The following is a 25,865-nucleotide window of genomic DNA, read 5'->3' as shown; positions in this document are numbered from 1 at the left end:
CAAGAGGAAAACTTAACACATTAACTGTGAGATAGAAAAACACGGCCCCGGAGGCGCTTCCTCAGTTAAAGCCTTCACATTGTGTATCCTAAGTGACGCTAACCTAAATGACATTTTGTGCTGCATTTAAGAGGTCACTCGTACGTACAGGGAATCCTTCCCTGCAGCTTTAACCTCGTCTGCCTTGAGACACTTTCAATTAAGGCTCAAAAGACGTCTGAGAGCGGAGAAAGAGGCAGACCAGAACCAAAGAGTGGGGAAAAGAGGGCACGGCCGTGACGGCGCTCGCACTCAATCAGCGTCTTTGTTCCTGCAGGCGGCATGTGTAGGAAGAGACTAAATAAAGCCACGCTGCAGACGGACGGAGAAGAGAATGTGTCCGAAAGCGGAGAGAGGGGGGGAGGGCACAGAGGACGCTGCTACGTCACAGAGATTCCCCCCCCGACTCTGCAGGCAGGATTTGTCCTTTAAGTGGGAAATTTATATGAAACTGCATCAAAGATTATTTGAGTGTAACACGTCAAACTGTTTCTTCTCAGTCAAATTCAAACACATAAAGGTCAAGCACAGTTCAAATCAGTCGGGCCCGACCCGTATGATTCTGTTGGTACCATGAATACATGCGATAAAACCAGGCGTTGGCATAAAAGGACAAATAGTCATTGTTGTGTCAGACTCTGCTGCTTTGTCTGTCAGCTTGGATTTTTTTTTTAACTTTAACTTTATTTGTAAAAGGACCATGTACAATATTAAACATATATGTTGCCATTTGATGTCGCTTTCTTACGTAGTTTCTTTTCACGGGAACATTTAGAGGACAGCGTGTCCTGAATATTTCCAGTAATTGTGCATGTGTGAAAACAGCTCAGATCGGACGAGACATCACACAAAACATTTCTAAAGTCTAAAAGTAATCCACCTGATTCTTGACCCTCCTGTGCAAACAGTAACTTCCACCAACCAAAGAGTAAAACATGCCTCGAACACGTGTGCGGCGCCTCACCTGGAGCACGTAGTCCAGGGCCAGGTGTCTGAAACACTTCCGGGTGATGCTGAGCGTGCCGGCCGCCTCTTCCACCTCGTGAGGTTTGTTCCTCGGCGCCTGAGCGTTCTTCACCTGCGCTATCTCCATGTCCTCTCGCACTCTGTCGAAGTGCTTCTTTGTGTCCTTGAACTTCCGAACGTCCCTGAGAGACGCAGGTGAGCAGAGGTGAAGTGAGACCAGATCAGCAGAGTTCGGCAGAATTTAAGGCTCCGGAAAACTCCAAAGAAAAGTCAAAAGTGAGGTTACAGGTCATCTACTTTGTCGACATTGTTCACACTTTGTCTGTGAGGTTGTTCTCCGTTTAATATTTCAGGACACAAAAAAGGGTTTTAAAGGGGTGACGAGGGTAAGTCTTCCCTTTAAGAGGTTGTGCACTTTGGCTTTTTTGTCTACCTGTGCTGAATCATTTATACATCCTACGTTCTGCACAGAGACCTGACCGAAGCATTACCAACGCTCGGGTTACTCACTCTTTCACAAAGTTGTGCAACTGCTGCTTCACCGAGCGCTGAGCTTGATCAAACAGGATCTGTGAGAGAAGAAGACAAGAAGAAAGTGATGTATGAATGAATCACTGAATGGTTTTTGTTTTTTTAATAACACGTAAAGATTTTTAAACAGAGGAAGTGGACTGGACGAAACCACAGGATTGTACTTTGGGAAACTGAGCTGGAACTTTCAGATCATTTGGATATACAAATTAACCTATTATTATATATTATATTATATACCAGCTTTACAAATATCAAAATGTGACAGTGATATTCTTTGGTCCTTGTGATAGAATTTTTTATAAATTTGATGGTTGGTTAAAAAAACAAAAAAAGCAATTTGAAGAAATCCTCGTTAAGCACCTCCTCATCACTGGGATGAGAAATGGCGAAATGCATGATGAAGAATTTTGGAGGGAAAACGGCAACTTGTTACTGTCATATATGTTTATGACCAACAGAGGGCGATAAAGCACAGCTTTTCCTCACACAACGCAGGCAAACAATGCAAATCAGGCCCCTTATCGCCTGTTGGAGTGAATGGTGGAGGAATGTCACTCTGAGTCAAACACACCCGCTCTAACACAATAACACTGCGCCTTTGGTTTGGTGTTTTACATTCAACATCGCTCCTCCTCTGTTTCAGCCTCTGAGCACATCGTCTGTGATCGCTGCTGCTGCTGCTGCTGCTGCTGCTGCTGCTAAATAGGTCACTCGGGCAGAGAGGGAGGGAGGAAGTGAGAGAGGAGAGGAGAGGTTTTTTGGTAGTGTGACACCGCAGAGGCAACGCAGGGTGCACAAACCTGCACTGACAAATTGTCAGAGCACATGTGCTGTCAGCATGACTGAGCAGCGAGATCGGTTAAAGGGTTCGCAATCCTCATCCTGTCTGAATAATTGGATGTAGGACCGTGTGGGGATTAGTTGATTTTAAAGGCTGTTTAAAACTAGGCTTACTCAGGGATTACAGACATAATGATGAGGAGTAAGACACTTTTCTGTTTGCTGCCGCTGAGGCGATGGAACGGCTAAAAGAAGCACAGGTGACTTCGAGTCGCCCAGACGTAAAAACAGAAAAAGGTGAAAAAAGGTGAAAAAGGTGAAAGGCCTCTGCTTCGGCCCTGAAAAAGGTGGCAGATGTGGAAGAGGTCAGCACCTGCTGTCAGCTGGACATCGGCTGCTGGCTCAGTTTTAAAAAAACCCAAAACATATTTACATAGATAAAGTATTATTGTCACATGACATTTGGAAAGACAGAGATAAGCTGAGCTAATACAGCAGCAGCTCAGCTCACAGCCTCCCGAGACAAACAGCTCGTGGTGTCGTGTCCTTTAATGTATGTCGTCCACTTTTAAAGAAACAGATTAGAAAGCTTAAAGGGCGTCATTTCAATGGTTGTGTTTTTATCTGCATGCATCCGACTCTCTTTGAAGATGATATGCACAACAAACACTGCAGGAACAAGCCAGCAGCAGCTCTGCCGGATGCCTCTCCTGAGTGTTTCAAAAATACACTTTTATTAAAGCTGAAATGAGTGGAGTCCGTGTTTTGACGGGTTTAAAACTCTGTTTCTCTGTTTGATGTTTGGGAGAAAAGCAGACCTGTGATAATTCGTCTCGCAGTGAAAACCTTTTGTCATTCTGAGACATTAAACTTTACAGCCCAACATGCCTCTGCTTCGGCCCTGATGACAAACTGAAGCGCACATTTTCTTGGCTTGGAATTCTCTCTCTTTGAAGTGTGGCGACCTTCTTGTATTTGTTATCTGACTGAAGCCATGTGCTCAAACTCTGCAGTAACACACTCATCAGGTGAGTCTAGTAAAGTAAATAAAAGTCTTTGTGTTCAAAGTCCGCTCTGTTTTCACTGTGGATCACCAGGATTTGATTGGTCACGTGTGGTCAATCTGTTTTTCTGGCTGCTGTTTAACGAGCTCCTAGAAAAGCACAAGTGAGCGACGCGGAGGACTTCCACAAACATGCAGGGACCCGAAACCGGACCGGCAGCCATAAAACACGAGGGTGTAAGATTAGGTTTGGGCAGCACGCCGTGCTCGGAGGCTCTGTGTAAACCACAACCTCTGAAAGAAGTCAACAACAGGCCCAGCTCGGTGTTTGTGAGGAGCTCGAGTGCTGGTGCTGTGAAACTCTGTGGGTAGTTGAGCCCGGAGCATTCCTGAGCTGCTTTGTGGCAAGTTGACACCCTGCTTTGATTGGACGACATGCAGGCAGGTTGTGTCTGTTGGACATCTCAAAAAAAAAAAAAAAGACTTAAAAGAGAGAATACATAAACAACATGCAAATCTGTCAGTCAAACAGGTTGTAAACTATCAGAATGCAAAAATGAGCACATTTATAGTCCGTGGATCCACTAACCAGACTGTAGCACCAACAACAACTTTTGCTGTCGGTGGCCTAGTGGTTTGCACGCCCCAGTGACCTGTGGCCACCCTACTGCCTCTCTCTCTCTCTCTCTCTCTCACACACACACACATCAATAAAGGCATAAGGAGCTAAAAAAGATTTTTTTTGTAGTTTTGAATGCTATCATAGAAAGAAAACTAATACTGACAACAGCGCCTGACTGTCTTACGCTGCAGTTAAGTGATGTATTTCCAATATTTGTATCCATGGGGTCCATAAGAAAGAAGAGGAGGAGGAGGGAGGAATACTCCAACAAACAGGTTCATTGTCCTGCTGTGTTTGACATGATGAGGGTTGGTTGCTGTTATTCTAACCTTTAAGCTGCTAACTGTAACTGTTCATCCTTTCATGCTAGCTTACCGAAGAGGCTCCTTTATTGCTCAGACAGATCTTCAGGTGTGTCTCTTAATTACGACTAAAACCCTTGAAAATCTCCTCAGCAATTATCGACTATCACAACATTTAATGCTGGTGGTTGACAGACTCATCGAGACACAGGAATGCGTTGAAACAAAGGAGCGAGTGAGAGATACCTGGCACATCATCCGTGACCTGATATCAGCGCAGAGGAACGTGACAGCATTAAGACCCATAACAATGAGCCACTATGCCCACTATACGTTGGCCTACTTCGCTCTTATTCCATCAACATGTTGGGACAGAAAACTAATCTCGGTGGATCAGGGAAGTCATTATCTGGAGCTGTTGAATCACATTCAAGCTCGTCTTTTGTCAAGCTAGTGTTGATGTTGAACTCACCTGTATTATATTTACAGGTGTTTCCAATCTTTAACCCACAGAAGGACAAATTACCTTTACCACTGTTAAATTTAACCTCAATTATAAACTCACACAGCTATCTATCTATCGATCGATCCCGTCTATCTAAGTCATGCACCTTACCATGTTGAACAGTTCGGACAGATTTTCTCTGTCTGCGCTGCAGGGCCTGTGTTTGGTTTGTGACATCATCATAGATGGACGTCATAGATTTTAACACAATGAAGATCTCTTTATCCTGCTTTGTTTTGAACAACACCGCACAGCGACGTTTGTCTAAACGTGTCTCTGTCAACTGATGAGGTTGTTTGTTTGTTTTTTTTCCCTGTCATTGTAGTGATACGTAAACCTGCCAAGTGAGTTCAGATGGGAATCTTCCTTTGGATACAGTCTGGCATGTTTATGGTCATTAATGTTCAGGCTCTATTTTAAAGAAATAAAAAAAATGCACTAAACAGAAAATGCTGTTGTTTTATAACGGCACAAATCCTTCCAGATGTTTGTTGATGTTGTTTCTTTAAAGTGTAAGAAGTGAAGAATAACTTGTTTTATAGAAGTAAATGAGCCTGTCTATGCATCGTCATAAACAAATACATTAAAATAGATTTGAATGTTGTCATCCTCAAGACTTTTTCCGTTTACGACGTTTAAAAAAATCACCAGCTTGTCATGTATTTTAAAACGTGTTGAGGCACAAACAGGAGTGTAAAGGGTTAATTTCTCTGAGAATCTCCTTCTCTCCTTTAAGGAGGCAGAAATTCACACATTTTCAGTTTTCAAACAAAAGGATGCGGTCACAGTTTCAATGGAATAAGAACGACTGCAGTGGCAGACGGAGAAGCCTTCCTGCTGCGTCTTTCTTTGTTTTCCAGTTTCCAAATATAACCGCGAGACGGCGGCGTTAGCATACCACATGGGAACACACGGTCCTTCAGTACGTGCAGCACAATGCACAAACATCGCTCTATTTTCAGCACAAAACAATTATGTTTTATTCTCTTCTCTTAGTGTTGGTTTAAATGGTATTGGGGAACCGGTTGGTTTTCTGCTCATCTTAATAAAAAGATTTTACATTTTAGCTGTATAGCTTTTTATTTCCAATTGTTTTTCTCTCCTCTGTTCGAGCCTTTGGCCTCTTGAACTCTCCCGATTCATTTTCATATTTTGGATTCCATGCTTGCTTGGTGTGCAATTATGAAAAAAATCATGAATTCATAATGAGCATCTTATGCTGCATGCATTTTACTGAAAGTAATATGTGGGTATGACCTAAATTCTTCCATCCATACATGTTTCCTCTCCCCATACTGTAAATCACATCATCTACGTATAATCCTTTCTGTGAGGGCTGTTTTCAATTCTTTAAGACTTGGCTGCTGAGCTGTTCGTCTCTCTTTCAAGCTCCACTCATTGCTAATGGATGTTCAGCGAGTCAAACGTGAGTCAATAATTCATTGAGTATTCATGTGGAGTTTCATGCCTGAATTAAACAGAGAGTGTTAAAAAAAAACTAAAAAAAAACTGTGGCCTGATTCTGTTCAAGGCTTCAGCGCCACACGAGAAAGAAAAATCTGTTGTGAAATCTTTGGAAAGAGAGAAAGGTTACGGAGCTGGAGTGAAAAAGAGCTCAACTTGGCTTGGCTTTGACATTCATACAAACAGAGCCTGCTTGTTCTGTTGTGTGCCGGTACCAGACTGGCAAAAAGAGTCAGGATATCAGGAAATGGAGGGAAGAGCGGGCCAAGACTCTTTTCTACTTGTCTTGGATCTGCTTGTTTGCATGTCTGACTTTACGTCTACGTGTCTGCTCGAACACGTGGTGCTGTCTGTGATTATTTCATGTAGAGCTGACTGAGGATTTCCAACAGTGGTTTTAGGGGGGGAAAAAAAATCACAACCATGGCAACAGAGAAAGGGAATAAAGAGAGAAAATAGACTGTTCTCTGATATGACTGAAGGTTTAGAGGTCCTAATAAGGATTCAGTGTAAAAACATCCATCCAGGCATGTTTGAATACTGTCCTTTTGTCCGTTTGGACAATAAACACAAAACAATGTCTCTTTTAAAAGCTAATGATCTGCAGTTTCAGAATACGCAAGAGTACTTCCAAAAATCAAAACAACTTTCGTCCTACTGTTGAATAAAGACAGGGCTTTGACACAGACTACATGTCTCAGTCACTGGCTGCAAGAAGCGTCAGTGATCGGCAGAGTCCGTAGCAATTGGCTGAGTGTAGATGCATCAGAACGTGGACCCGGTATTGTCTTTCTACTCAGGCTCTCAATGGTTATTAAAGGGTGGGAGCAGTGAATGGAAGGCCGTTATTGGCAAATTGAGGTTTTAATCCAATGGTCAGAGTTTGGCTGCTATTTTGATGTATTTCAAGTGAAAAAATAACAACATGAAATACTGTGGTTAAACTGGAACAGGTAGCAAATTTGAAGCAACTGTTCAGATCCAAATCAGATTTGCATCATGTTTAATTCTGCTCTAAAATGTACATTTTAACATGGAGTGTGTGTGTGAATTCTGGAGCTTTCACCGCCAACCCCAAGTGGACACTTGAGGAACTGCATTTTTTTGTGCACTTTTACATCGGCTTCATTTTTTTTTCAACACCAGAGGTTGTCGCTTGATTAGAAGGCATTCAAGCACAGCTGCAACACGGTTCGCTGGCACTCTGTGGTCCCACTTGCACCGTCTCATTTCATATTCTTGAATGTCTGCTGTGTGGAGTGAGCACAGTGGCAGCTGTACAGCAGAGCGTGCACACAGAGGGACGTCCGTCATGAGGAGCAGATATAACCGTCATCATTTCTTATTTATCGGAGCACTGCCGGGGTCCCTCAGCTGAATGAGCGCTGCACACTTTAATGCACATGGTGTCGTTTCTGATTAAAAGACCAACATGGAAAAGATGTCAGCAGAAAATGGAACTTCGGAACTTCACCACCAAGTGTTTAATACCAGCTCTTACAAGGCTCTACTTTCTGTGTTACGTTCACACTATGGCAAATATTATCTGTGTGAAATCGTTCATCTCAAGGGATTCCCTTTTACAACTTCAGTCTCACACTGCTCACACATCTCCTCCGTCCTCAGGTCGTTGTTCTGCTGTTACATGAACGCCACGCAGAAACCCTTCGAGAGACAGTCACATTCACGTCCAGTCACAGTCTTGGCTCTAACAGACTGAAGGGGGATGAGAAGGGGGCTAAAAAACCCAGCTGAGCCATCAACGGGCGGGGGCCAGCTGGTCCGGGGCCAGACCGCGCTCTCTTACAGTCTCTAACGTGTGACATATTGAACCTGACAAACAGAGAATCTGTCAGTCGGACAGAAACCCTGAGAGGCTAATGGAGAGGAGGACTGGGGAGCGTTGGAAGGAGAAAGAAGCATGCTGTCCGAAAAGCTGCCAAAGCTGTGATATGAAAACAAAGAAGCAGCAGAACAAAAGGAAAGTTCTGCCAGCATAATGCATTCCACTAAAACATTTTAGTCTGCAGCCTCGGGGAAAAAAAAAAAAAAAACTCACTGAATCCGCACTTTTCTAAGAGTGTAAAACTCACGTGAGTGCAGATTCCTACGTTTCCTCTGCTTTTATTTTGAAATACTGTACCATCTAAAACTGAGACTACTTTTTAAAATTGAACCCTGGTTTTATTTTGAAAGAAAAAAAGGAAATGTTCCATATCATTGGGTGGATATTACTTTGGACTCTGAGAGGTGTTTTTTTTAAAGTGGTATGGTATTGTATCCCATGGTATAGCATTGCACCTGACATGAACGAGAGAGCTAGGTAATAATTATCTGCTTTCTCTGACGCATGCGTGGTTCATCAATGGATCATTGATTATTTAAACAGAGTGATAATTAACTGATTTGAGTACAAGAACAAAGAAGAGAAGTTTCTAAACTGGAACGATGACAAACGCTGACTGTCCTGCTCTCCTTCATGTCTTTTATGTGTTGGGACACTGCTCTGAGTTTGTCCACCACGGACCGTCTCCATCCCCCACAAACACACAGGTCACTGTTGTATATACATACTGCACACTGGTCTGGCCATATGTTAACACGCTGTGACATGTCAAGGTTACTACTGTCTAACAGCTAATGCTAACCACGACTCGACCATTAGCCCTCCATTTGTGAGGCTGACCTCTCTCACTCTCCCTGCCTATAGACTGTGTGTGTGTGTGTGTGTGTGTGTGTGTGTGTGTGTGTGTGTGTGTGTGTGGAGAGTGACCAGCAGCGAGCAGCTGATTTGCAACGACACGCCTTTGTTGAAGTTTCAGGCAGGAATGTGATCGACACACGTGCTCAGAACATTACAGCGTCATTAAGCACGCGACGGGTCAGAGGGCAAACGACATCAAGCATCAACTCTGAAACTAAACTGTAACGAAGTGAAAGTACAGTGAGAGAGCTGGGAATGAGAGGCATATATCCGAGATGTTGTTTTTCAAGGTTGTAAATGTCAGGAATGTTATCAGTGTTCAGATTGATCAAACACCCGATGTGTTGAAACATCATCAGATAAAAGAAAAGTGAGATAACTGTTCGGGGCTCCGGGGTCGATAACACGGTCTAGACTGTGAGGGCAGGTTTTCTACAGGATACTGTGGGTGTTTTTTATGTGTACGTTTCCCGGGCAGCTCGTGTTTTAGACACCTGAAGCACATTTCTGTTTTGCAGGACTGCTGTAAACTACAATAAAAAACAAAAATACTTTTTAGAATAAAGCTTTTTTTTTTTTTTTTTGGGTGAAAAAAATGTTTAGAATTGGATAAATTCAGCAGATAAAGTTGTTTGTTGCAAAAACCACTAACCAGGTATCACGTCATTCTGTGGGAAACATTAAAAAAAGCCTGTTTTGTGCATCTTATTTTTCCAAGGATGCAAAACTTGGTCAGAAGTGTGAGACGTGCTACAGCTCTGACTGACAGGTACTGATCGTTACACAAGGACTGACGGACAGATGTAATGATGTGTGAAAGAGGAACACGTCCACGGGGGAATCGGTTCCAACACAGCTCAGCTTGACCTTCTGCTTGTTCTGAAGGGAATAAAAAAACCCTTTGTGAGGCCTTTAAATGCTGTGATGTGATGACATCAGCGTGCCGTCTGTGGATCACGTGGGGACTGTCTGAAACACTCACCATGTGGTAGTTGATGATTTCCTGAAGACTTTCACCGCACTTTTCCAGGCACTCCTGCAAAAAAAAAAAAAAAAAGAAGAAAAAAAAAGCACATCATGACTCCCATCTTTTCCTTTATGATATAAAAAAAAATCCCCAAACGGCTGCTGCTGTATTTGCATTAGAAAGCAAGAGATGCCAGTGAAGGCTTTTCAAACTAAAACCACATTTATTTGATTTCTTAATGGAGGAGAATAAAAAGTTCCACGATGCTTGAATGAAGTCAAAGCTGGTTCATGTCACTGAGGTGCTCCGGTGGATTTTTCCCCCTGAACTTTGTACGGGGAAAAAGGAACTTTAATTGAACAGCTAATCCGATCCTTTTTTCTTTTTTACAATGGAAAGTACAAAAATGAACAAGACTTTAATAAGAAACACACAATTAGTCGTACAGCCGAAGCCAAGAAGGCTTTTAATAGCACTTAATGTCAGCAGCAGTGAAAGCACTCCGAGACGCTGCTGCTGCACGAGGAGCCAGGAGGAAGTTTCCAGACGGGATCTGATCCTCGTCGAGCCACGCAGGAAAAAAAAAAAACACCCAAACACGCCCATCAGCCCCGAGAGACACTTCAATAACGACATGACACATTCAAAGCAGAACCGAGGCTTCATCGGTTCAACGTCAGGCCTGATGAAAACATCTGGACCTCACCGAGATCATCTCGTCCTTCTTGCACTGCTGAGACAGGTCGCGGATGCCGTTGACGAAGAGCTTGTTGGCGCTGACGTACGCCTTCCCTGCTTCGATCATCCCGCTGCATAGCTTCACCAGCTGAGGAGGAGAGAGAGAGAGAAGCACACACACAGGAGATAAATGATGGTTTCACTTTCACCACACATTAACGTCAGTGAAGCTGTTATTATTCAATGAAGCTCTTTTTTTTCCATCTCTTTAATTAAAGGGGTTTGGATTGTGCTGCTGGTCAGAATTTCAGAGGCGGGACTTAAAAAGCTAAATATGTGATAACGGTTAATCGCAATAGTTCACATGGCAACTTTTATACTGGAAAAGTAGTGAAAGGTGATTTTTAATGAAGTGTAGAAACAGCAAAACAATGAGAACCAAACTGATGATACAAACTACACGAACAAAGCAAAGGTCAAAACATTCATACAATTCATTCAAGAAGCAGTCACAGATTTTGTAATCTGTAAGTTTAGTTTGGGATTTCCATCACTTTTCTGTGACGTAAAAATGAAAAGCCTGAGCTCGTGATTTTCTCCTGTGAGAATCGGCTGTGATCCTGTAGTCAGGAAGAAAAATGAAAGGATGTAAAATGAGTCCTTTAGGTGGGTCCCAAAGAATTCATCTAAAGAAACGAGTCAGGTAAAACTAATGGTGAAGGACGGTGAGTGGGGCCGACCGTGGATCAGTGCTCGAGTCGGTCTTTTCTCTCTTCCAGAAGGTCAGGGGTTCGATCCCCAGCTCCTGCAGACACATGTCCACCGTGTCCTTCGGAGAGACATTTAACCCAAAGTTGTTCCTGCTGCTTCTTCGGCAGCGTATAAAGGAGATAAGATAAAACTGATGGACAACACTCAAGCTGGAATGAGGCGACTTCACATCATGCGCTCAAACGTCTGTTTTCCACAACAAAAAACGCCGACTTCTGAAGCACAAAACCACATGAAGATGACCGAGATGTATGTCTCACAGCTGAATGTTTGTTGTCAACTCATCAGCCGTGGTAACGTACAGAAGAAGCTGCATTCTCATGTGTGGTCCATATGTTAACTCAACACACGCTGGAGAAGCTACAGAGGCTTAATGTCATCCCGGAGCAGCCTGATGACTCAGTGTGTAGCTTCACTGTGATCCCGGACACGTTCATTCTCACTGTGATATCAGACATGAAGTCTGATGCCAGGGTTGACTCTCTCTTTGCATCGATTGGAGGGTTTTAGCAGCTTCCCTGCTCCAGGGACGTTTCCACTTCCTCTCAGCTGCTGACCTCAAACTTTGTTTAAGTTCAGAAAATACAGACTCCTTGTATGAAAAAAAAAAAATAAAAAAAAAAGAAAGAAAGAAATGAATCCCAGAACTCCAGATGTTGATTCTGACGCTGTAAAGTTAAAGTCACTGACCGGTCTTCATCGGGTGATTGATATGCGATATGCCAAAACCAAAACCTTCAAAGTATTGAAAGGAAAGTAACTCGATAATTGAAAGTGAAATATTCCAATAAACAGTGAAACATGTTCTTTTAACTGGAGCATGAACGTAGTTGGGGGTTTCCAACACTGACGGTGGTAAAAGTCAACACCAGCCCCTCCTGACTAACCCTGACTCTCACCGACTCACACACAGTCACTCGGTGTCAGACGCAGCAGATGGAGCGTTAACAGGCCAAGCATCTGGACGCCTTGTTACAAGGAAACTGGAGGCTTTGATGCAGTCATGATGTTTTCAGCGAGGCCAAAGCTCGAGCTGCTGACACGTCACGTTTCAGCCAACCCCGGCTGAACCGGTGAGCCGGCCCAGGAAACATGACTGACGGGAGAGTCGTCAAGACGCGGTTAGCAGCGTTAGCACTTTGAGTTTTTTAATGATGCTGGAAGAGAAACAGGCGAGCTGGCTTTTAATGTCTGCTGAATGAAGATACACTGCAAAGGAATGTGGAGAAAAACATACCAAACATTACTCCTTTATTGAAGCAAATTCTACCACTATTCAGTACGCTAGAGTTGGTTCCCAAGCACTGGTATAAAAGCTGAAAACAACAAGACCTGCCCATTTCGTACTGGGACGAAACAAGTCCAGAGGTGGCAGCAACTTTTGGAAATGAAGGCTAAAGCTTCAGGACGGAGGGTTCTGTGAGCCTGCTTAAGAGGGCGTGGGAAATCAATAACGACTGCACATAAACATCACTGATGAATCAAGATTAGAAGGGACACACTCATTAATATTCTGAACTGATATTTAAAAAAGTACCGCAGAGATTTAAAGATGCTAGCTGAGCTGAGAGAAGAGCGGGGAAAGCCTTTAAACGCTGTTTGTTTAAAGACTGCTGGAGGTCTTTTGATTGGAGCTTCTGGTTGGACGAGCTGCCGGGGTGGACATGTCCTACGACTTGGTTGGCCAAGTCTCGTCAAGTTCTTCATGAGGTTTCATTTAACGCAGCAGGAAACCAGGTCCAATGATAACGCTTCCGACTGTGTATGTTGTGTTTAAAAAAATTAATGTGGCCAACATTCAGTACTGACAAACTCTAACATTATCTATCTGAATATGGATCAGCGTCATACGTCTAACCGTCGACTACAATTTGGTTGATTTAGAAATCTTACTTTCAAAAGAGAAGTTACAAACTCTTTTACAAAATGAAGACAAAATAAAAGTCTTCAGATCAAAAGAACGCCAAAGTCAAAAAATAAAGGGTGTTCTTTCAAAGATCGTCTTCAAACCTGTTTGCAGTGGTTTGGTTTTTCTTTGACAGTCTAATTACAAGCGGAGATCAGTTCAGTGTAACATCTGCCGCCTGTCAGACAACTGAAGTGGTTTTTTGCTCCGCTTCCTTCTATACAACATATGGCATCCAAAGAAGCAGAGACTTGGAGGATCAGCTTCGACGTCCAGGGTCGAGGAGTAGCAAGAAGAACAACTTGAAAGTTTCAAGCACAAAACAAAAAAGTGAACGATAAAACGGTATCATATGTCTTACCTTATCTAGCTTCGCTTCGATCTCCACAACGTCATTCTCCACCTCATCGATGTTTGCCCTGGAAACACAAAAAGAAGGTGAAGTTGTTAAAGCATATGCAGCCACTTGTTACTGTGCCACTGAAATGAATTCCATAAAGCTCATATATCTTATTGGAAAGCAGCCGTTTCCCACGCTCTCCGAATGCACCAGGACACTCCATAAATCTTTGTGCGTGATGGATAGCTTTCTGCAGAGCCAAACCCCCGGACATGATTCAGCAGCAAGACGGCGAGACGTTGGGGCGTGCTTTTAAGTGAGCGAGACGCCGTCCAGGGAGCAGTTTGAGCTCTGTCAAAACAAAGTGACAGACCGCCTCTGCACAGTGAGGAGAACACGGCCGTCTGTACGCCGCCACAAAAGCCCAAATCCCCCTTACCGATTGTCAACACCAGCACCGCTAATGCCACACCCGAACGCACCACTGAGAGAGGTGTGATTTACACCCACAGGCTAACAGCCGCAGGATGGAGCCCCTGAAGACACCACTCCCAAGATGATCCATTTAGAGAAAAGAGCCCATTTACTTGGTTTTCGCTTCATGGGCCATCAGATAACAAGAAGTAGCAAGAAGACATGAAACATGTATATCAAGCAACCCAAATGCAGACGTGGTCTCGGACAGGTTTGACCACCTTGAAACATGTCTGCCGTGCTAAATGTCATCCTTTCTTGTAGCGTACTGCACAAGACCTTCGGAAATCTTAAAAACCTGTACATGTTTAAATTCTTATAACTTTTGATTTTTTTTTTAGTAGGGAAGTTGAATAGATCCGGTGCTGCTGTTGGCTCTCTAAAAAGAAAAACAATGAGATTAGAAAATGCTTTATTGATCTATAGACGACGGCTACAACAAATATGTTGAATTTATTTCTGAGAAGTAATCCGGGTTGCTCTTCATGGACAGACACGTACGTCCCTCTCCTCCTAAACGCTTTCCAGCACCTACCGGGGGGATCCCAAGGCGTTCCCCCAGACCAGATGGGATATATAATCCCTCCAGCATGCTCTGGGTCTACCCCAGTGTCTCCACCCAGTTCAGAGTGCCAGGAAAAAGGCTCCAAAAGGAAGGCGTCAAGGAGGATTACTAATCAGATGCCTGAATCACCTCGATGCGTAGAAGTGGCATCTCGACTCTGAAATCCCCCCCCCAGATGTCTGAGCGTATCTCCGAGGCTCGGCCCAGAAGGAAATTCATTGCAGCCGCTTGCGTCAGTGATCTCACTCTCTCCGTCACTACCCAAAGCTCGTGGCTACAAGTGAGGCTTGGAACAAAAACCCACCGGTAAACTGAAAGCTCTCAGCTCCCTCTTCATCACGACGGGACAGTATCACTGCAACAATCCCTCCGTCGACTCTTCAAGTCCATTTTACCTTCACTTGTTGACAAGACCCAGAGACACTTAAAGACTTTCTCAAGCACAACACACAAATGTTCTTCAGGCTTTATAACATGTAAACTCTTTTTAAGTGTCAAGCTTTACATTTTGAACAGCATCTCGGAAATCTCGTTCAGATGCGAAGACCACTTAAACCGTTTCTCAAACAACTGATAAACAGGGACTGTGTTGAGTTTTTAACCGGCGGGTTTGTTCAGCTCTTTATGCCATGATCTGTTTCCTGCTGCACGCTGTCGTTTCATTGGAGGATCTGCTCGATAAACGGGCGCTTCGTTTAATCACAGCTCTGCAGCCCTCAAGCTGGTTTCCCCATTTTTAGCCACCGTAGCTTCGCGGCTCCAGGGATGGAAATGTCGGTCAATGTGTCAGTTCATAGCTCTTCATCTACACTCATGTATCGCAACAAATGTTTGATTAATACCATACAGTTAGATTTCTGCAGGAATCAACGTTTCCCCAAGGATGAGTATTAACAGTCATTTTAAGTCATTTCTGTATGTACAAGCTCGCTGTCACGGTGGAGAACAGGTTGTTTTTCTGGCACGTTTGCTCGCCCCTTTCTCCTCTTTCTTTTCACATCAAGGAGATTGTGTAAAGAGTGACAGGGCTAAAAAACAAACAGCAGCTCCGTGATGAGAGTATCTGTGGCATATTTCGGCCACGTCTGGCAGGGTATAAAACTTGTAGCTCCGTCTCATCTTCTCCTCTCCTCTGGGGTGGATCAGCTTGCTTGGCCCCGAGTGCCCGGGGACGAAAGATGGCACGTGTCCTCCTCTTCCTCCTCCTCCTCCTCCTCCTCTTCCCCCACAGCTTTTTCCTCTCACCATCTCCTCTCGCTCATGATCTGAGGAAGTATGGTGGAGGAGGGGGGGATAAAGTCTCCAGGGAGGAAATATCTGTCAGGAAGCTAAGTCCTATACAAAATTAAATATAAAGCTTAAATAATCAATACCATATTATTTCACATGTGGACGCGTGTTATCGTAACCTCAGCTGATCTCTTGCAGAACGGCCTTCAGCCAACCACACCCCGGGATAATCTCTCTGTGAGCAAAGCTGTTTTCACTGCTGATGTCATTCCTGAAACTGCCCTTTTTATGAGTTGATGCAGAGCTTATCCAGCTCTCGCTTTCCAGGAGGCTTGATCGTCCTCACGCCTCGCAGCCACGGTCGACTGATCCTGAAACTATATAAATCAAATGTTTATGGACCTCTTTAAATTAACAACGGGCAGAAGCACTGCAACATTTCTGCACAACACCGAGCCGCTTTTTTCACATTAACATCCATGAAAAAAAAACGAGCATCATAAAAAGTATTACAATGAGGAAAATCTCTTTTAAATAAGCTATCAGTTCATTTGTCCAATACTGTAGTAGTTTCCAAAGCATGTTAACACCTTCCAGCTGTCACTTCATCTAAATATGGCATTAATGGTCATTTACAGAGACTTCAGTGATGCTGGAGCCTGCACACCTAAAGCACCACAGATAAATTAAGTTTTCTTGATGTGTGGTCATGAAAATGCTTCCTGGTAAGTTAGTAAACTGTATACTTTAAATGTACCCATGTGGCAATAAGACTCAACAACACACACAGGAAAATAGCTCAGAGTTCGTTGACAACCTGTTACAAGCGTAGGAATAGCCCAGCTATAAAAAGTCACAAGAATTATAGGAAGAAAAAAAAAATGAAATTTGAGTTGTGTTGGTCTATAAAAAGGGGAACAGATGGGTTTGGTCATGAACTTCCTCCACGGGCTCCACTGTTTGAATCTGAAGCAGCACGACTCCTCAGAGTGACAGCTTGGCCAGCTGCTGCAGATGTGCACTGGGGACAGCTGCTCCCACTGAAGAACCCTCCAGGCTGTAACCCCCGTCCACCCCCCGACTCACTGCACATGACTCCCATAATGGATGCACATGTTGCCCAGGGCCTGTCGCCACGGCAACCACCTCCTAAGTGGGCTGCAGAGGTCCCTCCCCCGACGTTACTCAGGAGTTGACCCTTATTCACGCCACGGGGGGAGTGGAGCGGCCGAGTGGAGAATAATAAAAATGACTCACAACAAGGCTACTGTGATTAGAGATGACCACTGAGACCATTCAGAGCTCATCAGCACGTCATTAAACTGCAGTTAGAGTGCTTCTCCTGTCGGCTGCCAACAAAGACACTCACTTTTATCATCTCACTTTTCTTAACCGCTGCCTTGATGTGCTTTTTTACCAGGTGCTTTGTTTATGTATTTTATGTTTAAGTACTTGTACTATTTTGTCACCATGTAACATGTTTTTGAAAGGTGCTATTTAATTACGTTTGTATTATTTTATTGTTCAAATATAAAGAAAGTTAAGTTTGTGTATATTTTTTTAATTTATGTGCCTTTGTCGTGAGAGACTGTTCAGATATCTCCTATGTTGGTGTTGGTTTTTGTTTCATTTACGTGTGTGTGTGTGTGTGTGTGTGTGTGTGTGTGTGTGTGTGTGTGTGTGTGTGTGTGTGTGTGTTTGGGTCCAGCATCTTTAATCTCACAATTTAGCCGTTTTTTTTTTCTCCCTTTTTTTGTCACTTTCATCAAATTCAGTTTCTCTCAATCAAAATTCCCTTCCTGAATCCTGGTATTTAGGGCACACTGTGAGGAAATCTAAAGCTTGTGTGTTACAGTGAGAGCAGAATCTATGATTGGTTTAGAGCCTGATTAGAACTGCTTAGTAACAACACAATACGTTTATACCGTCTGGGCAAACTGAAGTTGCACACCCCTGTTTGTGTGCAGGATTAGTCTGGGATCATTTATCTGACTTAGAACAGAGCACTTAAGCAGTGGTGTTAAAAAAACCCAAAACATAATAAACACAGATTGTGCTGAGTTAGCTGCAGCTCTGGTGGTTTCTGGCTGGTGACATGCTGACAAAGCGTCCAGAAGAACGTCTGAGAAGCCGTTTGGTAGCCCGAAGTCGTGAAACACCTCTGTTTTTCTTTACATCATCTGAAGCCACGCAGATGTTAGAACGTAGAATAATGATCCTTAACATGTCTTGAAGAGCTTAATATAAGCACAACCTCAGCTAAAATGTTTCACTCATACCATTAAACACCACTGGGAGAAATGCTCAGACCCCTTCTACTCAGAATGTCACTTCCTTTAACCGGGCTCAATAAAAACTATGACAAAAAGATGTCGTTTGATAATGTTGAAGTAGAGCAAGCGCTGGGAGTTTTTCCATTCAGAACATTTTACGTTCATAAATATACCTTAATTAAAGGTTTCAAATGTTACTTTTGCAAAAGTGGATAACTGCAAACAAAAACAGGGAAAATAACTCTGAAATGGAAGATGGACACTTAATGTTTACGTTAACATCCGGCACCAGACTGACCAACACATCACTAGATAGAGGATTTCAAGTTAAGTGAGTAAGTGCAGCTGGGCATGGATGCCCCTGAGATTTGTGTTTGGAAGGAGGAATTAAAGCGGGTCGCCCTGGTGTTCTCTATTTAGAAAAAGCAGGTGGGATGCACGCGAGCCAACACTTGGTCCAGGTAGTGACCCCTAAAGTACAGCTTTAGCCCTCAAAATGAACTGCCAGCTGGGGCCCACCGACTGAATCTACAGACAGCAATCCATCGGGGACAGTGAACGAGCCAATGAGAGACGCACGGAAGTCTCTGCGCCAGCATACAAATGAGCAGCTGTAGAGCAGACGACATAGCTAGCTTCAAATGATCCTCAGGAATCAGCTCAATGTTTGATATCAGTCCCTTTCATATACTCTTCAGCATCTTTCATCTCTTCTTTTAATCTCAATTCAAAGTCGGGTTCATCTTGGGAGTATCTCAGAGAGGACAGGATGGAGGAGGGGAACCAAGGGGTTGGAGACGGGGCGGTCCTGTCTGTCTGAGGGCCCCATTGTCACAAACTAGCCACGTCCTGTTTTGTCCTGTTTGAAGAAATGGCAGCATTTTGTGGTGATATTGATTGCTTTAGTGTCCTAATTGAGGCTGGGCAGCAGGGCTGACTGGGAGTGGGATATTTGAGTATATTCCCTACAGCTACGTTGAACAGCAGCTCGGGTTATTCTTAGCAGTGTGGCTCCAAATGCCCTGAACCCAACCCAACCCCTCCCCCTATTGACCACATTATGAGCTAATGCAGGGTCAAAGAGGCACCCCTGGCTATGCATTGTCACGAACTTAAAAACAACCTGCACTACACTATGCACACTGTAGCGACACCAGTAACATAAAGATATCTCTTTCCTCCTCACGTGTTGCTACGTGGTTAACCCACAAAAGAAAAAGAGCTCAACAACTTCAGGCAGAGCTCCCCTGATTTATTTTCATGACATTCAAAGACTTTAAACAGTAGAGTTTTTGCCCAGCCTTAGCTAATTTATAAACATAATAGCTTAAGGACTGTTTAAAACCATGTCTCTTTCTGTAGTTGTTAGCATATCAAGCTAACAACCTATTGTATTTAAACAAATATTTTAATATTAAGTCCTGTGAACACCTCACCTGTCCACCTTCCTGCATAGTCTTCTTCATGGACAATTAGCTGGTTAGCTTTTGAATTATTCAGCATGGCATTTAAGCTAATCTTTGAGCATCAATATGAAGTAGGAGGTCCCACTTTTCATATTTAAATCATTTTAAGTTAAGAAATTTTTTGCAGACCATTAAAACGTCACACATGAAACATCGTTTAGGGCTAACATGAATCCAAGCTAAATAAGCTAGCCTGGTCAAATCGACACGCTGTATTTGTGTCATATCTTCAATCAACCATCGAAATCTTAATATTCTGCGTTTGTTGTCCACAACACATAACCCCTCAACCCCTTAGACTGGCAAGTTTCTAAGAAGAAATTTTGGGCGTTTCTTTTTTAAATTCAAAACTAAAAAAAAAAAAGAGTGTCAACCTAAAACAGTAAATCCCACATTGTTGTCATTGTAGCTAAGTAAATACGCAGTAGGAATACAAAGATCTGAACATGCATTGCAACACTAACTAAGAAGGGTGGGGCTCCATTTAACCTCTTCACAATGAAACAGTCAATTTTGCCATCCTTAACCTTTTGCCCTCTGAAGAATGCTTTGCACTCATCCAGTTGGCGTCACACTCCCATCACCATGCTAACAATCTAAGAACTACAATTCCCTATAATCTGTCGAAACACAATCCTAATGCATTTAAGGCGCACAGGGAGTTCAGATGTCTCCAGTAATACCCTCACTGACATATGTTCAAAAGCCTTTACTATTGTTTCATACGCCTGGGCTTTTATTTCCACTTGAAAGCTTAGATGCATTCCTCATACTTAAACAGGCCTGCTTTCAGCCACTCTGTAAACACCGCTCATATTTCTGCACCAGACTGCATCGAGTGCACTCGTCTGTCACTGAATTAACCTCAAACCCTCTTAAACAACACATATCTGCACCAATGGCTTCCCTGAAATGACATGTCTGCTGCAGAAATAATTACTCATTTATGCTTCGATTACAACACGCTGCGGGTCCCAGCGTCAGGCCCAAGCATCAGGCCAGCGGTGGATGCGCAGCTTTGGTATCCATCATGAGGTTAAGATGTATATCTGAGGACAGGTGCTCATATCGGTTATGTCAGTATGGCTTGGATGCACTTCTTTAAGTGGACGTTAACCACCAACCCCTCTCCGGCTGTCAAATACTTGTGTGCTGCAAAAACAGCTGAGTGAAAGATATTCACCAAGCTGTGTTTCTACAGCAACATCATCTACCCAACCCTGACAGACCACCCACTCATTCTGTGGACTCAGTACTGAGACCACCAACACTCCCACCAAACCATTTCCTCACATTGGCCTCGTGTGCGTCTGATCTCCAAGGGTCTGTGAAGGCATCGTCTGGTGTTGGGTACAGATGAGTCCAGGTCCTCAGAAGCTGATAATCATGCTGAATCGGTAAATTTAATAAATCAGAGACACTGACCAAATGATTTCAACATTTAATCAGAATCCTAATGATGAATTTCTGCATGAAGAAGTCTATTGGACAAAAGTAAGAAGCTGAACTAGTTACGTCGGGCCCTTAGAAACTTGAATTGTTGAAATAGATTTATGAAATGTGCCATCACTATAACAGCCCTGACGCTGTAATAAGAACAGTAATTGTACAGCACAGCACAGAAAAATGCAGAATTAATAAACAGTTTTATATTTTACTAATAGTCAATAAATGCTGAAAATAGTGCAAAGAATAATAAATGTTCACAATATTGATAATATAAAATGTTGGTAAACTTGCTGATTAATTAGTTTGTCCTTCAAATGAAAGAAAAAACACAATCTTCTTTACTTCCTCTGTCAGTATAAAAAGAGCATGTGCATCATCTAAATCTGTCAGGATGAAATCCGAATGTCGCTCTGTCCTGAGGCTCTCAGTGAAGCAGTGACATGTCGACACTGACTTGTCTAACTGCCACCTGAACGACGATGTCCTTGTGTAAAAAAGCCTGAAAAAATAAACTGGGGTCTATTTTAGCAGAAGGACGCGTTTGTCCCCTCCGTCAGAACAACCCTCATAAATCACTGACAAGGCCAGAGCACATGAGACGAGGAGCAGAGCAGCTATATCTGCAAGAAGAGTTATTAAAACACCAAACAGAACCTTTATATAGCAGCCAGACATTCAGAATCTACAAAGAGGCATGCCTTTGATATAACAGATGTATTATAATGAACTCTATTAAAAGAGTTGCATGCAATGAGAAGCTTCTGAAATGTAAATTAGATTAGACAGGGTATCCAGTATTTTTTGTCGACACTGCGATTCCTTCAGAAGGAACTTCGTACATCAGAAAACCAGCTGAGCTCCCTGTATCGCTGTCACGACATCTGTCATTGTAAGAGTTGTCTGGATGGGAAATAAGAAGAAAACAGAGAACAAAAAAAAAAAAAAAAAAGGTCAAAGAGCAGGAAAAGGGAGAACCTGAGTCTGAGAATTCATTATTCCTCTCTGTTCTGACTGCACACCACCTGTCTGTTCCCTCTTCCTCCTCTTCAGTCCTGCCACGCCCCTTCTTCTCTCAACTCAACTCAACTTTATTTATAAAGCGCTTTAAACAGCCGTAGCTGTGACAAAGTGCTGTACATCCATGAAGAGCACAAACGTAAAACATAAGTAAAACACTAACAGGGTTAAAACAATAAAAACAATAAAAACAATAAAACACTAAAACAAGAACAGAGTCTCATGCTGGGTTAAAAGCCAAAGAATAAAAATGTGTTTTAAGATGAGTTTTAAAAATGGACAGTGAGGGGGCGATCATTGTGCAATAGGAGATCATTCCAGAGTTTGGGACCGGCAGTAGAAAAAGCTATCTTCTCTATCTTCCTGATTTACAGCTCTATCCACTGTCGTATCTCTCCAAAAAACCTTTAAAAAAAAAAAGAATTTAAAATCTGTTTTCCGCAACCTTTTAGTCCCAAAGCTCAAATCAAGATAACCGTGATGACATCACTAGTATCACCAGACTCTTAAAAAGCACTCAGAGGACATCACAGGGCTTCTTTCACTGGCTGAGTAGTGCTCCTTGTGATGGGGAAACGGGATCTTAATGTGGAAAATTGGTGGAATGTGCCTTTATGAAAAAAACACTCCCATGAAAACAAAGTGCATCTGTCTCTTCAAACTGTTAGTCACATATTTTTCAGCCCATCCAGGAGCAGAACGAAACGTTCAGATATAATCAAATATTCTTTGTGCTGTTACAAATCCTGTATCAGACTGTTTGTGTAATGCTGGACCTTGAACAACACGTGTGCATATTTTCAGTCCCTCCCTTGGCGAGAAGCGTTACTTCTGGCTCTGTCCAACAACCAACAGTTCACAGGCGGTCCCTGAGCTGAGGATAACATCTCAGTTTCAATTCTAAAAAAAAAGGAATCAACTTCTAAAAAGGGAACAAAGGCCAAAAAACAGAGAAATGTTCATCTGCAGAAACGTTCAAATCAAACAAGACTCCTGCAGCCAAGTGTCACGAAAAAACTCTGCCAGCTCAACTCGTTGATTATTCCAGGTAAAAATCAGATTCAGTTTTCTTTACAACATGACAAAATGAAGTGAAATCTATTAAATAAAAGAAATTGTATGCAGAAAGAAGGATGAATACACAACACCTGCCTTCCCGCCTTACACTTAGCTACAGCGAGCAGACAGCTAGCTTAGCCCACACGCCGACAAGAAGAATTAGGCTAGCCTAGGTCTGTTAGAGGTCCGAAACTCAACAACCAGCACGTCTAAAGCCTCCTTTTGTCTTCAGATAAATCAGAAGACTGACAGATTGACAGAGATGTAAATTACATAAATCTACAGCCAGCAGTCAGTTAGCTTAACTTAGCTGAAACACTGCTAACAGAATGAGAAGCTAGCCTGCATTACGCTATCTAAGTTTCATAGGTCTCCATCCTGCACTTCAAAAGCTTGTTTTTTTAAGTTTAAATAACCACATAAAGATATCACATGTTAAGTAATCTGTTTTTGTTTTTTTAGCTTTTCCCCACATTTTTGTCTTATCCCTAAGCTAACAATCTGGAGTCCATATAATAGTTGATCGACAACACGAAACAAAGATCTCGCCATTTCTAAAACAGTTCAAAGACAGATGGTTCAACTCTCTCAAACCCCTGCACTTTATTCATAGCCAAAACTTCAAGTACCAGCTGGTCTACGACACCTTGCTTTCTTAAGCACACAGACACAGACAGTAGACGTTAGCTGCCAAAACCCTGAATCCTGAACGCGCACTGACCCTGGAAGGGTGAGCAGGACCCTGGGGAGCGAGCAGCTGCCCTCAGCCCCAACTCACATACAAGAAGTGAGTAAGCCTGCCAAAAGAAATAAAACGTCCACCCCCTGTTTGCTTTACAACCGCAGAAATATTTGACAAAGAGAGAGAAAGGCACGCTGACCAACTGCAACAGCTGGAGTGGCCTTTCCCGCTCTTTTTGAAAATCCGAAGCACTGACAAAGATCCACAGTATTTAAGCACATAAACATCCTTACAATGGTAATAAAAAAAACAATCTTTTCAATGTTAACAGGTATAGGCTTCTTTATTCTTAATAAAGACGTCCACTTGTTTTCTTTCATGCCTTAAAATAATGAACACTGTTTCCGTTTATAACTCGTCTGGCTCTTGGATTTGAGCAGCAGACAAACGGCGAAACGTCTGGATCATCTAAATTTAGCTTGTACTCAGACAGATTGATTTAAGGGGTTCATGATGTTATTAGTTGAATATTAAAGCAGAACTCTGTCTGCTTGAATCAAAAAATGTGGACAGACACGAGTCAAAGCACATGCCTGAGACTCCACAATTATTTGAAACCAAAAGGCCCCTGTAATGTGGCAAGAAGTGGCTCTCCTGCTTCGACTGGAAGGGCTTTTTTTTCTTTCCTGTGTCAGCCTTTCCACTAATATTTCAGAGCTTTAACTACAGGTCAGCTGTGGAACAGACATCTTCTGCCACAGTATCGTCTTTCGTTCTCTCGTCAGACAGCTGGATACAGTTCAATAACGAAGACGCTCTAATGAAAAGTGTTAGAAAGAAGCTTCACATATTACTGAGTCTTAGAAGTTAAAAAGAAAACGTTCACAAAAAAAAAATGGCAGTTGATCCTTTTTGTTGAACTTTCAATGTGCACATTTTCATCTTAAACTGCACTGAAGCTGGAGATTCAAATGAGTGCGACGCTGAAAAAGCAGCTTCAACAGAACGTTTAATTTGGTCTCCAATTCTGAGAGATAAAACCGATCCACGCCAAGAACAAGAACTCAAGAGCAGTGAGCATCCACACTGATGAATGATGATGCTCTATGAATAGTGGCAGGAGCGTTACAGCTGAGCAAAAATGAACATTAATGACTTCTTACTAAAATATCACAGAGATCAAAAAAAGTTGTCAAAGTGCGCAGAATCAGGTTGGTGACGCTCCCAGGTCTGTTTGCTCCCTTTGGCTGCTTTGGGTATCCTGTCGGAGGAAGTCCGACCAGGAATCATAAAAACCAAACATGTTTGATAATTACGATTCCAGATCGAGGAGGCTCCGACTTCATTGGAAGCAGTAAAATAATCGTAGTGACACCACACACTTGAGGATTATTTGGACCAAAAAAATTGAAAGCAACAACCCTCCAATTGGGCTCCATAAATTTCATGTGTTTTTGTTTTTTTGTTTTTTCACAAACCATTCATGTTTCTAAAAACCTTTGGAGCTTTGTGGTCAGAGCTTTATTATCGACTAATCCATCTCTACTCTGTACCGAACTCTACGACCACAAAACACAAGATAATACAGAGATCAACGAGGGATGATACTCTGTCCAGATAAAAATAGCTAAATCTGCTGTGTCTAAAACGATGCAGATTGACGCAGAGCTTTCTGAAGACTGAACGCAGATGTCCATTTCAGCATTCAGAATTTACGTGTGTGAATTTTGGAGCTGCCGTGCGTCTCTCTCCCCTCGTGAACTTCCCGTTCGGCGCTCCGTTCTTGGAAGCGGAACTGGAATTCAGCAGAAAAAAGGAAACAATGAAGGAGAACGCAGCCAGAGAGGAGTGTCCCGCCGGCGACCTTGACTTGTTGTGGGGTCAACGATGAAGTCATTCTGGAAATTCCATAAACAACCACTCCCACTATGATCATATCAACAGGAAGAAACAACAAACCTGCTTTCACTCTCACTGCATCAGTGTGAAAAGAAAAAAGCACTGCGGCTGTGATGCAACCATCCGTAACTGCACTTGACCTAAAATCACATTTAGATGAGTTTCTTCTT

General features: G+C 42.8%; 1 protein-coding gene across 4 annotated transcripts in view; it reads right to left on the bottom strand.

The window, feature by feature from the left end:
* Positions 1-25,865, bottom strand: part of LOC306834339 (arf-GAP with coiled-coil, ANK repeat and PH domain-containing protein 3-like) — a 61,485-nt gene that overhangs the window by 21,843 nt on the left and 13,777 nt on the right. For all 4 annotated transcript variants that reach the window (XM_079360196.1, XM_079360197.1, XM_079360198.1 and 1 more), the window contains exons 2-6: positions 13,603-13,660; positions 10,593-10,712; positions 9,902-9,955; positions 1,516-1,574; positions 1,004-1,187 (exon numbers count right to left, since the gene is read on the bottom strand). In XM_079360196.1, the coding sequence (XP_079216322.1) occupies positions 1,004-1,187; positions 1,516-1,574; positions 9,902-9,955; positions 10,593-10,712; positions 13,603-13,660 (475 nt within the window). The remainder of the gene's footprint in view (positions 1-1,003; positions 1,188-1,515; positions 1,575-9,901; positions 9,956-10,592; positions 10,713-13,602; positions 13,661-25,865) is intronic.

This window comes from Symphodus melops (genome assembly GCF_947650265.1).
Source record: "Symphodus melops genome assembly, chromosome: 13".
Taxonomy (NCBI): domain Eukaryota; kingdom Metazoa; phylum Chordata; class Actinopteri; order Labriformes; family Labridae; genus Symphodus; species Symphodus melops.
The sequence above is the reverse complement of the archived record's forward strand: the minus strand, read 5'-3'. Positions and strand labels throughout refer to the sequence as shown.